The 13,542-nt window shown below is 42.3% G+C and overlaps 1 protein-coding gene across 3 annotated transcripts in view; it reads left to right on the top strand.

Moving 5' to 3' along the window:
• The window catches only part of ogdha (oxoglutarate dehydrogenase a), a 38,670-nt gene that overhangs the window by 20,525 nt on the left and 4,603 nt on the right, over window positions 1-13,542 (top strand). For all 3 annotated transcript variants that reach the window (XM_080433304.1, XM_080433302.1, XM_080433303.1), the window contains 13 exons: window positions 2,582-2,697; window positions 3,359-3,513; window positions 4,324-4,470; window positions 6,372-6,462; window positions 7,000-7,179; window positions 7,289-7,417; window positions 7,927-8,106; window positions 9,522-9,674; window positions 9,981-10,083; window positions 10,316-10,444; window positions 10,877-11,027; window positions 11,593-11,720; window positions 12,889-13,067. In XM_080433304.1, the coding sequence (XP_080289430.1) occupies window positions 2,582-2,697; window positions 3,359-3,513; window positions 4,324-4,470; window positions 6,372-6,462; window positions 7,000-7,179; window positions 7,289-7,417; window positions 7,927-8,106; window positions 9,522-9,674; window positions 9,981-10,083; window positions 10,316-10,444; window positions 10,877-11,027; window positions 11,593-11,720; window positions 12,889-13,067 (1,841 nt within the window). The remainder of the gene's footprint in view (window positions 1-2,581; window positions 2,698-3,358; window positions 3,514-4,323; window positions 4,471-6,371; window positions 6,463-6,999; window positions 7,180-7,288; window positions 7,418-7,926; window positions 8,107-9,521; window positions 9,675-9,980; window positions 10,084-10,315; window positions 10,445-10,876; window positions 11,028-11,592; window positions 11,721-12,888; window positions 13,068-13,542) is intronic.

The raw sequence follows: 13,542 nt of genomic DNA, 5'->3' as shown, positions 1-13,542 counted from the left end.
CCCAGACTACTCTTATGCTTAATCCAAATGGCTTGATTTCTACAAACTTGCAGACATAAGGTGTGTTTCCTCAAAGTGCAGCTAGGGCTCCCCAATTCATTATATCCAGAGAGTCCGCTTGGGTGCAGACTTCAGACTTTGCTCGTGGGATTACGCGGAATTCATTGCAATAAGGATGACAGTATTGTAAAGGAACATCACAAAAACAATACTAAAATAAGCATTGCCAAAAAACAACCAAACCTTAAAATTATTAGATGATTTTAAGTGTGTTGATGTAGTGAGGTTTGATTAGATATTGCATAATAGGGCTTCTAAAGCACCTGAATCATAGGATCAGGTGATAAAAGCCATGATCTCTGAACGTGCTGTCATAATTAAACGTTAACCACATGAACCCTAGCGTCCCTAGAAGCTTGTTGCATCGCGTTGTGAGCTTCTGGATTAATTAATTACAGATCATGGTGTTTTTCAATGCATGGCAATGGATGAGGTCTGAACTAAGTCCTGTCTGTCTCATTAGTGCATTTTGTACCCTGGCAGCCTTGCTCCCTTGCAGACTTGATGTAGTAGTGATGCTGAGAAACGATGCTGAAAAAGTCTGCTTGTCAGCCTGAGGGTTGACTTATGGATTTGGATGTTTCTCCTTCACTCTACCAGCTAGTCAATAATTATGTACTGTATGGAAATCGCTGTTAGACTGGGTCCTTTGTTAGATTGTGCTGTAGCTGCTAAGATTTGGCTGTGTGTGTGTGTGCGGCATACTTGGGTGTGGTTGTAGTTTATAAAATACTGTATGGTAGTGACTGTGTTCAATACTGTATTTGGGTGTGGTTGTACTATACAGGGTGTGTTCAAGTTCAAATTCTATTCTGAGCTTTATGGTTGGTCGACTGGGTGCACTCTGTGTTCTATAAGGTCATGGTAATGTTCAGGAGTCACATAATGTGATTGGCTGATTAAGTGCAGTGTGTTCTATAAGGTCATGTAATGTTCATTATTCAATAGTCAGTAATGTGGTTATTTCAGTATTAGTTTAACAAATTATTTTTATCCTCATGAAGGTTCAAGGTTTCTTAATTGTTATGACTTCTGTACAGGTTCATGAGAGTAAAGTCCCTTTGTTCTACAAGGAATTCCTTTCGTTTTAAAGGTTCTTAACACTGTGTGTGTTCAGTGACGGTGAGATACATTTATAGCCCTGGTGGACTGGACTGACTTGCTTGCCCTCTTCTGCTCACATATCTTGTTGCTGGGGCATGGAGGTCAGATCTTGCGCATATCTGTTCACAAGCTGCCCTTTGAAGAGAGCGGAATGTAAAGAAATAAATCATTGGCCACATAAAGTGAAAACTTCATTTTATGAGACAATATTTCGGTCAGTGTGAACTTTACGACAGTGTAACTAAGATAAAGCTTACATTCTCTCTGGTACAACAAAACATACACAGACCTTTACTAGGCATGGCAGTTTTATTTGTATAGCACATTTCAACAACCAGGCAATTCAATGTGCTTTACACAGAACAACAAGCAAAGGAAACACAATTATACGATAAAAAATAACAGATACAGTTACAATGCAGAAGAGGGGGAAGTCAAAGAAATGAGTGGCAGCAGACCTGCAGTTTTCTGGGAGTTTGTTCCAGATATCTGGTGCATAAAAACGAAATGCTGCTTCCTGCTTCCCACGTTTCACTCGTTCACTATCAAACTATACTGGTTTCAACGTATCGTTTATTATGGACTTTGCACCCTAACTAAACCTAAGAGAGAACTTGTGCATAGCTGGTGCTACATGCTGCAGGACTTCAAAACTGTGCGTTTCGGTCCTTTGGTTGCCTTTTGGAAACAGAGGAGCTGTAGCATCCCTTGGTATTACTGTATTAACCTATCGATTGATCGCTTATATGCTGCCATTGATTATAATGTTAATGAGTTGTTTCCTCACTTTTTTTTTCTTTTCTTTTTTTTCTCTTTTGAACCCCCAAATACCTAATTCTGCCCCCAATCCTCTTCCAACACATCACTGGAACTGCTAATGCTGCAACTGCTGTTTAATGCAACAACCCCTGCTAATGCTATTGCTACTTAACTACTGTCTCTACTGATACTAACACAACTCATTCTTATCCACACACCCATTTTCTTCCTCTTGTTTTCTCCTGCCTTCATATTTCATGTCACTCCATCTGTCTCTTTGCACTTGACTCTGTTGTTTCAACCACTGGTCTGAATGACGTGCCTTCATAACTAACTACTTATCCTAATATAATATGATAATTCTTCAATCATTCATGCACTCACTCACTCACTCACTCACTCTGACTCATCTGCTTGTCTGTTTTTCTTTTCATTACCTTTTCCTCAATTGGCCTTAATCCATCACTCGTGTGTGTGTGCGTGCGTGCGTGTGTGTGTGTGTGTGTGTGTGTGTGTGTGTGTGTGTGTGTGTGTGTGCATGTCCATATCCATATCCTCTTTGCTTTCCTCTCTCCTCATATCCTCCCTTCGACAACCTTTCCTTCTTCCCTGCCCCCCCCCCCCCCCCCCATTCTGTGGTGCATTCTGGGACATGAAGAATTCTATGGGCTGAACGAGTCGGATCTGGACAAGGTGTTCCGTCTGCCGACCACCACTTTCATAGGAGGCGACGAGACCGCTCTGCCTCTCAAGGAGATCATACGCCGTCTGGAGGTGCACACACGCACACGCACACGCACACATACACACACTGTCAGCTTTTCCAAAAATCAAGTTCAACAAATTAAGACTACTGTATAATGGCAAAGGGAGTTCATTTAAGTTGTGCCTGTCTCCATTCAACAGCATGTCTTGGTTCTTTGTTTACCTAGTTTTGAGTAATGAGAATAATAGTCCAGGGCAGGCCATTATGGTACTTTGCTCCTATAATTGTTTACTCACACCAAAAGTGACTACAATCGACCGGTAGCCATTCATTTCCAATGGGTACTGGCTACACTGAGCCATTTGGATCAGCAAGACGCCTGGTGACAAGGTCACCGCGACCAAAGCAAGCTGAAAACATGAGCAGATGAGCAGTGACTAGATTCAAGTGACTCCAAATGATGGCCAATCAGATGGCAGATGTGTTTTGTAATTTGATATTGTACTTGTAGGTGAACAGCTCTCGAATTCTGTTAATGTTAAACTAGCTGTTGCAAATGTAAAATGAATTAATATTGAGCAAATACAAGGCCCATTTCTTGTCTAAATTGTTATTAGAAGCTATTTTTTAGGTTGTACTATATAGGTGATTTATAAATCTAAAAAATGGTATCGGTACATCTCTAGTAATAATAGTAATGCTAATGGTCATAATGTGTTTGTCTTGTAGATGGCGTACTGTCAACACATTGGAGTGGAGTTCATGTTCATCAATGACCTCGATCAGTGTCAGTGGATCAGACAGAAGTTTGAGAAACCAGGGGTCATGCATTTCACTTTGGATGAGAAGAGAACCCTGTTGGCCAGAATGGTTCGTTCCACCAGGTAAACTACCACTATCTTCAACCTGCATTCTAGAACCAAAAGTAGTACTGTATCTTCAACTACTGTCGACAACGTAGACCCACTACCTAGAACCACTATCTACATACACCCTAGAACAGGGGTCTTCAACAGGGGGTCCATGATCCCTAGGGGAGTTTTCTCTTAACATTAACCATTTGAATTCTAGCATCTCTATTCTGAGGAGAACTTTAGCCAGAAATAGCAGATCTACAAGCTCACAACGCCCCGCAGCGCGAGGCGTTGTGAGCTTGTAGATCGGCTATTTTTGTCAAAGAGGTTTGGCGTGGAGGAAAAAAAAGAGCAGACCAAGTACAGAGTGAAAGGTCAAGTTTACTAGTATTGACAGTTCAAGTGGTTAAATGTCTGAAAATAGACATGAATCCCATATACACTGATGACAGTGCTGTCAAACAAGTCTATGAAGCTATCTATGACAAAGTTGAATCAACAACACAGTTGTATACAATATGTTGTGTGGGGGTGGGGGGGGTCTCTGCTTCATCTCTCTCTCAGCTAAGGGGTCCTTGGGCTGAAAAACGTAACCCTAACCCTAGAACAGTTATCTACAACCTAGAATCATTACCTGTAACCATTATCTAGAACCTAGAATCATAATCTACACTTGTCAGTTCCCTGTGGAGAAGAGAAACCCGCTGGCCAGAATGGTCCTCCTCTCTACCAGGTAACAAGTTAATATAATACATATTAATTTGGCGGTCCTTCGTCCTTGACATGAAAAAAAGTTTGAGAAACCAACTGGTCTAGAACCATAACAATGTTGTTGTTCAGGTTTGAGGAGTTTCTCCAGAGGAAGTGGTCTGCGGAGAAACGTTTTGGCCTGGAGGGTTGCGAGTCTCTGATTCCTGCTCTGAAAACCATCATAGACAAATCCTCTGAGAACGGAGTGGAGAGCGTCATCATGGGCATGCCTCACAGGTACTGGAAACACGTACGCACGCACGCACGCACGCACGCACATTGTATTACTGTAGTTGAGGAGCATAACCATTTCAGAATGTCAGTTTTTGAGTGGTGCCAACCACTCCTACACTTGACTTTGTCCGGGTGTCCGTGTGTGTGTCCGGGTGTCCGTATGAGCACGGCCTCTCTGTATGTTTGAGCACAGCCTCAACAGCTGCGGCTGATTGCAACACAAAGATGCAACCAGTTACACTAATTATACACACACACACACACACACACACACACACACACACACACACACACACACACACACACACACACACACACACTTTTGAGTAAAAATACTTAAAATGAGTAAAAATACTTAAGATTAGTAAAAATACTTAAATATTAGTAAAGATACTTTAAAGTTCCTAAACTGAGTAAAAATACTGCAAATGAGTAAAAATACTTAAAATGAGTAAAAATACTTAACACATTCCATGCCAGAGTTTAATCTCATAATGTACTCACCAGTGCCAGCGTTTTATTGTTGTTTTTTAGTTTTTTTCATGTCGCCACAGACCTCGCTAAATAAGTTAAAAGTGCGCGTTCATTTGGTTCTAAACACACAGCGGATCCGTGAGAAACAACCAGCGAAAACAGTTTCCAAATCCGTGCCGCCATCTTGAAGCTACAGCCGACCAACGGTAAACAGTGATCAGCGAGGAGAAAAACAACAACCAGAGAAAATCGAGTTTTAAACAGGATCCCAGACAGGAAGCGGATACGATCGAAAAAAACGGAACCCGAATAATTCCGTTTCCGACCGGAAACCGGAAACGGAAATGGATCAAAAAAATTCGGAAAGTGCACCTGGGGCACTTAACATGGGAATCGGCGGTTCGCGTAGATCTACGCGACTGGCACGCTGCGGCTTTAAATAGGTTCGCGTAGATCTACGCGACTGGCATGCAATGTGTTAAAAGATGTTAAAATGAGTAAAACACGTACAAATCTGTAAAAACATTTTAAAGTACTTAAAATGAGAAAAAATACTTTGAAGTCATCAAAGTCTGTAAAAAGTAACTAATGAAATGAACTCATGAAAGGCACCACTCTCTTCACACTGGGTGTGATTTTTTTTTTATATTGTTGCCATTTTAACCATAACCTTAACACATTCCATGCCAGAGTTTAATCTCATAATGTACTCACCAGTGCCAGCGTTTTATTGTTGTTTTTTAGTTTTTTTCATGTCGCCACAGACCTCGCTAAATAAGTTAAAAAGTGCGCGTTCATTTGGTTCTAAACACACAGCGGATCCGTGAGAAACGGCGAGCGAAAACAGTTTCCAAATCCGTGCCGCCATCTTGAAGCTACAGCCGATCAACCATAAACAGTGATCAGCGAGGAGAAAAACAACAACCAGAGAAAATCGAGTTTTAAACAGGATCCCAGACAGGAAGCGGATACGATCGAAAAAACCGGAACCCGAATAATTCCGTTTCCGACCGGAAACGGAAATGGATCAAAAAAATTCGGAAAGTGCACCTGGGGCACTTAACATGGGAATCGGCGGTTCGCGTAGATCTACGCGACTGGCACGCTGCGGCTTTAAATAGGTTCGCGTAGATCTACGCGACTGGCATGCAATGTGTTAAAGCCAGAAATGGGACCCGTTGTGAGCTTGTACTTCAGATAAGCTATTCTCGGTGCAAGACACCTAGGTATAAATCGGGCATAGCTCCACAACCCACACATAACAACCCACACATAACAACCTACAGATATCTCCATAAATGTACTTTACTGTTTTTATTGTTGCTTTTATTGGGTGAGGCCATTTAAATAAATAGCTGACTGAATTGAAATAATTCATGTAGAGGTTATAGGAATAGTTAATGACCTCTGTCTCTTGTCTGTCCCTGCAGGGGTCGTTTGAACGTGTTGGCTAACGTGATCCGTAAGGAGTTGGAGCAGATCTTCTGCCAGTTTGACTCCAAACTGGAAGCTGCTGACGAGGTCAGAACCACATACTAGATCCTGCTGTAGTTTCAACTATTACAGCCATGTAATGAAGTAGTGTTCATTGTGATTAGGCCTGTCACAAATATTAGATAATCGCCTAATTCGTCATTTGAGATGAGCGCAATTATTTTTTGCATAATCGTTGAAAAATGTACATTAATTTTCAAACATCTTCCCCAAAGATTCAGAAATAGCAGATCTACGAGCTTGCAACACGTCACAAAGTGACGCGTTGTAAGCTTGTAGATCAGCTATTTCCGCTATTTTTACATTTCTTTGAAACTATAAAATGATTAAATATGTCCGTAATTCCTTTGTATATTTAAGTTATTTGCCTTGTGCAATTTTTGATTACGAAGCCTAAAAGGCAAACAGAAATACATTTTGTATTTGTGTGTTCCAATGTTTAATGCTAAAAAATGACAATTAAATCCTTAATCGCAATCATTTGTGTGACAATTAAACGTCAACTTAAATTTCATAATCGTGACAGGCCCTTATTGACTGATGTGCTGTGGTCTTTCTTCTCAGGGTTCAGGTGACGTTAAGTACCATCTGGGAATGTACCATCGGCGTATCAACCGTGTGACCGACAGGAACATCACCCTGTCCCTGATGGCCAACCCCTCCCATCTGGAGGCCGTCAACCCCGTGGTCATGGGCAAAGCCAAGGCCGAGCAGTTCTACTGTGGAGACACAGAAGGCAACAGGGTGAGGGGGACAGGGATACATAAGGAATATGGATTGATTGAATACTTTATTATGAACATAGATAAAGAAGATCGATGGATTAATAAATAAAATTGACGTGTGTTTGTAGGTGATGTCTATATTGATCCACGGTGACGCAGCGTTCGCCGGTCAGGGAGTCGTCTATGAAACCTTCCATCTGGCTGACCTGCCCAACTACACCACGCACGGCACCGTGCACGTGGTGGTCAACAACCAGGTACACACACACACACACACACACTCACACTCACACACACACACGTTATTAAACAGGTACACACAGATGCGGATGTCATGAAGGAGTTAGTACATACACATTCACAGAGCTGTCATGAAGCAGGTAGACACACACACACACACACACACACACACACACACACACACACACACACACACACACACACTCTGCTGTCATTGAGCTGGTGCATTATGCTTGTGTTTGTTATTAAAACTGTTAACTAAGAAAAAAAAAGATTCTACTCTTCTTTGTGTTACATTGCAACTTAGAGGGAAGACTATCTTACGGAACTATAAAAGTTGTACATTTTCTGTCAGAAATAGTTATACATCCATATAGGAAAAGGTTAGTTTGGTATAAACTTATGAAAGTTGACAGCAGTATTTCAATGTTTTGCATTCACTTGGTATAAAACCTTTGTGACAAGTAGCAAAAATGTACTTAAAGGTCTCTGTTCATATGCACAGTATCTCTCTCTCTGTCCATAGATTGGTTTCACTACAGACCCTCGTATGGCGCGTTCGTCTCCATATCCTACTGATGTGGCACGTGTTGTGAACGCTCCCATCTTCCACGTGAACGCAGACGACCCTGAGGCCGTCATGTATGTCTGCAAAGTGGCTGCGGAGTGGAGAGCCACCTTCCACAAAGATGTGGTGGTGGACCTGGTAAAAACACACACACACACACACACACACACACACACACACACACACACACTGTAAACGCTTGGTTAGTTTTTGGAGACCAGCTTTCAAAACCTTCATATCGCCGCTGTCAGGCAGAATCTCCATATTTTAACTTTTTGTGTTTTTTCGTAAATTAACGCCTTACTTGATCATACCACAGTGTCACTCAAAAGTAGCAGATCTGCAAGCTTCGAAACGTGGCGCGAAGTGACACGTTTCGAGCTTGTAGATCTGCAACATGTCCCATTTCTGCAGCTATTTTTTAAATCGAAATCCTGAAAAGTAACAGTTTTGGACATAATGAGGTTTCCACCCGACAGAGACGATATGTTTAATCTCCGCCAGGAGATTCTTGCATTCGGCCGTGTGTGTGTCTGTCCACAGCTAATCTCTCGTACTACTCCACCAGTCAGCGTCATATTTATTGTGCACACACTGACAGCAGGCCAAGGATCCTAAATTCGGTCAAACGACAACTATGTCACTTCTGTGAATGAATCATTGCATAGAAATCTTAACTCCAGGATATGAGATATGTGTATAATTGTAATAATTACCCGACGTCTCTGCTTAACGATAGATGCAGTGGTGTGTTCTACCGTGTTACGCTACATACGTAGTGTGACCTGCAGAAAACTTTGGTAGCCAAGCGTAGCCATCCAGAAACCGTCCGAGGACGCGTATCTGATACGCTGGAGGAGGGGCTGGGGGCAGCAAGAATGTAAACTTCAGTTCAAATAGCCTTTTTCATGTGATAATGTTGCGTCTGAGGTGAAGGCTTATGTGGCTATTGTCTTGAGGTGATAATGACCACTGGCCGTTGCAGTTTTGAAGTAATTCACACATTAACTACTTATTTAATTCGGCGACCACGTGCGCGTACATACGCGGGCATGTGCAGTGCGTGTGGGAGGGAATAATTATAGTATGCCCTCCGAAAAAACCTAGAACAAACCACTGGATAGATGGACTAGGCAGCAAAGTCACCTTCCCCCCCAACAACACCTCCAAACACGTCCACTGTTGGAGCATCACAAACGAAGCCGCGGTGATTAATCGCTCATTGCTTAATAAAAGATGAGTGGAGGAGTGGGCAATTCACGCCCTCAACAACACCTCAGTAGGCTAGAACAAACAAAATGAGTCACCAAAAAAAGCTCTATTTGCCCACCCACCCAAAATGAAAATCCTGGCTACGCCACTCCTTTGTAGTTGATAATGTACATCACACACAGACTACAATCATAGATGTACTAATGTCTTTTTCTTTTGTCGTGTTTGTTTTTGTGTGTGTGTGTGTGTGTGTGTGTGTGTGTGTGTGTGTGTGTGTGTGTGTGTGTGTGTGTGTGTGTGTGTGTGTGTGTGTGTGTGTGTGTGTGTGTGTGTGTGTGTAGGTGTGTTACAGACGTATGGGTCACAATGAGATGGATGAGCCCATGTTCACTCAGCCTCTGATGTACAAACAGATTAAAAAGCAGAAAGGAGTTTTACTGAAATATGCCGAGAAACTGATTGCAGAGGGAGCTGTAAGCAGACAGGAGTATGAGGTATGCACACAGTTTCCATGCCTGTACTGTATGTATCAGATCCATGTCAATTTACTTAGTAATTCAACTGGTTTGATTGAATAATTTTTTTTGACAGTACAGTTTGTACAGTCAAAAGATATGCTAAAAGGATAACTCAAAAGCCCTAGGGGGCTTGTTTCCATTATGGTCCATTGTACTCAATTCATCAGTAATACATATAATAATTTAAATAATAATGGTGATGTTGGCTAGCTAAACACCATGTTCTATACTCTCTCTCTCGCGCCCTCTCTCTCTCTTCTCCCCCCCCCCCCGTGTGTGCAGGAGGAGGTTGCTAAGTATGATAAGATCTGTGAGGAAGCGCACGCCCGCTCCAAAGACGAGAAGATTCTTCACATCAAGCACTGGCTGGACTCCCCATGGCCTGGTACTAACCTCTGACCTTTAGACCAGCTTTATCTGACCTGAGACAGACAGAGGGAGGGATGGGTGATGAGAGGATGGATAAATGGAGGGATTGGTCAATGGATGAAAGGATAGGTGGATGAATTAATGGATAGATGGGGGATGAATAGAGGGATGTGTTTCTGAAAGCTGTAACACTGTTTGATATCTGTCTGTCTGTCTGATTGATCGTGTGTGTGTGTGTGTGTGTGTAGGTTTCTTCACTCTGGATGGACAGCCTAAGTCAATGAGTTGTCCTTCAACTGGTCTGTCTGAAGAACAGTTGACTCACATCGGAAACGTCGGCTCTTCTGTCCCTGTGGATGACTTCACTATCCATGGAGGTATAAACACTCACAGTTCACAACCCCCCAACCCCACACACACGCACGCGCTTACTTGCTTATGGCAGTCCATCGTTGTCGATGATGACTTCATATCTCCCGGGGTACACACACACACACACACACACACACACACACACACACACACTATACACAGCACAACCACACACCTGTCTCAGTAAAGGCAGAGAAGTATTTACTAAGTGTGGCACCAGGGGGCAGTGTTTCATGAAATAAATATGGTGCCTAAACAAACTAGGGGTTAACATTTTTTTTCAATCAATTCCTTTGATAGGAAAGGAGGTTTTTGCCCAACAGCAACGACATATTAGCAACATGGGTTTTACAGAAAACCCTATATACTTGGTTAACCGGTGTCCCCCAGGGATCAACATGTAATACTAAGTGTGTGTGTCTGTGTGTGTGTGTGAGGTCTGAGCCGTATCCTGAAGGGCCGTGCGGAGATGGTAAAGAACAGGACGGTGGACTGGGCTCTGGGTGAATACATGGCCTTTGGATCTCTGCTGCAGGAAGGGATCCATGTCAGACTGTCTGGACAGGACGTGGAGAGAGGAACCTTCAGGTACACACACAAACAGAATCCTTTTTTTTACGCATTTAAGCATCTATGAGGCTAAAGATATTACCACTATACTGGTACTTGTCAGTATATGTCAACGAGTTAAACACGTCCACTTGTTCCTCAAAATATTTCGAGATCCATCGAGATAAGAGATATTTAACATTTTAGATAATTGATTATATTTTAGCCTATGATAAATATGGAAGAAAAGGGGAGAGGGAGTCCCGCACACTCTCTTCACTTATAAAGAAGTTTATTTAGGATGCAACGTTTCGGCCGCTTGGACCTTCATCAGGTAAAGGTCCAAGCGGCCGAAACATTGAATCCTAAATAAACTTCTTTATAAGTGAAGAGAATGTGCGGGACTCCCTCTCCCTTCTCCCCTTTTCTTCCATATTCAGCATTTATACTTCGACGCACCTGTCCGTTTGTAGGTGTGCAAAAGGACATATCCTAAAAGCCTATGATAAATATAATTGCATGATCCCAGATTCTGCCTGCCTATTTTTTTACCAGGACTTTATATACTCTCTCCTCTCTCCTATGCCCGTCTTTGTCTCTCTAGTCATCGCCATCATGTTCTCCATGACCAGAACGTTGACAAGAGAACCTGTATTCCCATGAACCACCTCTCTGAGAACCAGGCTCCTTACACCGTCTGTAACAGCTCTCTGTCTGAGTACGGAGTACTGGGTTAGTACACACACACACACACACACACACACACACACACACACACACACACACACACACACACACACACACACACACACAAACTTTAGCAATTTATTCATGTCCACATGGAGGAGAGCATACAAGGACACAAATATTAACTCATTCAGTGCCTGACTTATTTCTGGCTGTTTGGTTCTAAGTGCCAGAGCCAAAATTCATTGTAAAAAAAAGTGCTTAGGAGCCCGAGATACAGCCTTTTTCAGTAAGAAGTTAAACAAGCAGTGAATGGAGCAGAACCTTTTTTTATTTTATACAATTCTTTTTTTTTGGGGCGTCTTAGACGTCCAGTGGCCCAGGGCTTATGATACAACGGACGTCTTAGACGTCCAGTGGCACTGAATGAGTTAAAGATACAGTTAAGGTTACAGTTTACTATTTACAAATGGAGTCCAAAGGAAAGCAGGAAAGCACTCACATCCCAACTAAAATGTACAGGTGCTGAACAAAAATACGTACACTGGAGAAGGAAGGGAAGTCTGCACACTGTTCTTAGCTCCTAGTAGAAAAATATTATACTATAAATAAATATTTTTCTACTGGGAGCTAAGAACAGTGTGCCCGACTTCCCTTACTTCTACAGTTAAGGTTACATTCATAAAATCATGGTATATGTCTTCATGATACAATAAGCATATCACTTAGTACTCTATAGGTATAAGTAACAGTGTCTCTGCCATATGTGGTGGCTATCAATTATGGCAGAGACGGCACTGTACTTTGCCAGCCTTTTTGCCTTCTTTTTGGGCATCCCAAGTTGTTGAAACCCTCTAACAACCAGTCTGTGGGTATAATGTCCTAGGCTGCCAAATATAAAAACAAATAGTCTTCACCTATAGCCCAGCTCTGAGATGGTATGTGGAAGTGGTTGGTATTCAATGACCTTGGTCATAAAAGCTTCCTGTAAGCTAGGTACAAAGGTGCAAGCTATGTCTAATACTGACACTTCTCTGGACTCCTCATCAACCACAACAACATCTGGTGTATTAGCTGTCCAAGATGTAGAGATGTCTGGGTTATCACAGAGGAATTACACAGGGATGTTTGTACATTCTCACTGAGTATGCATGATATTTTGATGTCCATGTAACAACAATAATAATCATCCTCATGTTATTACTGTGTGTAGGATTTGAGCTGGGTTTTGCCATGGCCAGTCCCAACGCTCTGGTCCTGTGGGAGGCCCAGTTTGGAGACTTCCACAACACAGCCCAGTGCATCATCGACCAGTTCATCTGTCCCGGACAGGCCAAGTGGGTCCGACAGAATGGAATCGTCCTGCTGCTGCCACACGGCATGGAGGGCATGGTAACATACACAAACGCACACAGACACCAGTGTTGATTTCGTCGACTAAAACTATGACGAAGAATGTTCGTCAACTATCTTTTTTCACTGACGGAAATTAGATAAAAACTGAATAAAAAGTAAGCTACGATGACTAAAACTAAGACTAAATATATTAACAATTTCGTCAACAAATAAAAACTAGACAAAAATGTTAGGGAGGGACTATAGTGGAGAAGAGATCCAATAGAACTAAAAGACAAGTTATTTTATGTTTGGTTGCGCGTGGTTGTCGTGCTCTGAAAATTGCAGCTCTACAAGCTCACAACGCGTCGCAGTGCGACGCGTTGTGAGCTTGTAGATCGGCTATTTTCAGCATGCAACCAAGTGTAAAATCACCCATTACGACGCCACAAGGCACCGCCAAAATACATTTTCGTTGACTAAATCAACTGTAGATTTAGTCAACTATAATCTTATGATATTTAGTCGACTA

This window comes from Gymnoscopelus braueri (assembly GCF_963280865.1).
Source record: "Gymnoscopelus braueri genome assembly, chromosome: 7".
In the NCBI taxonomy this organism is placed as follows: Eukaryota; Metazoa; Chordata; class Actinopteri; order Myctophiformes; family Myctophidae; genus Gymnoscopelus; species Gymnoscopelus braueri.
This window is presented reverse-complemented; position numbering and strand designations above follow the sequence as displayed.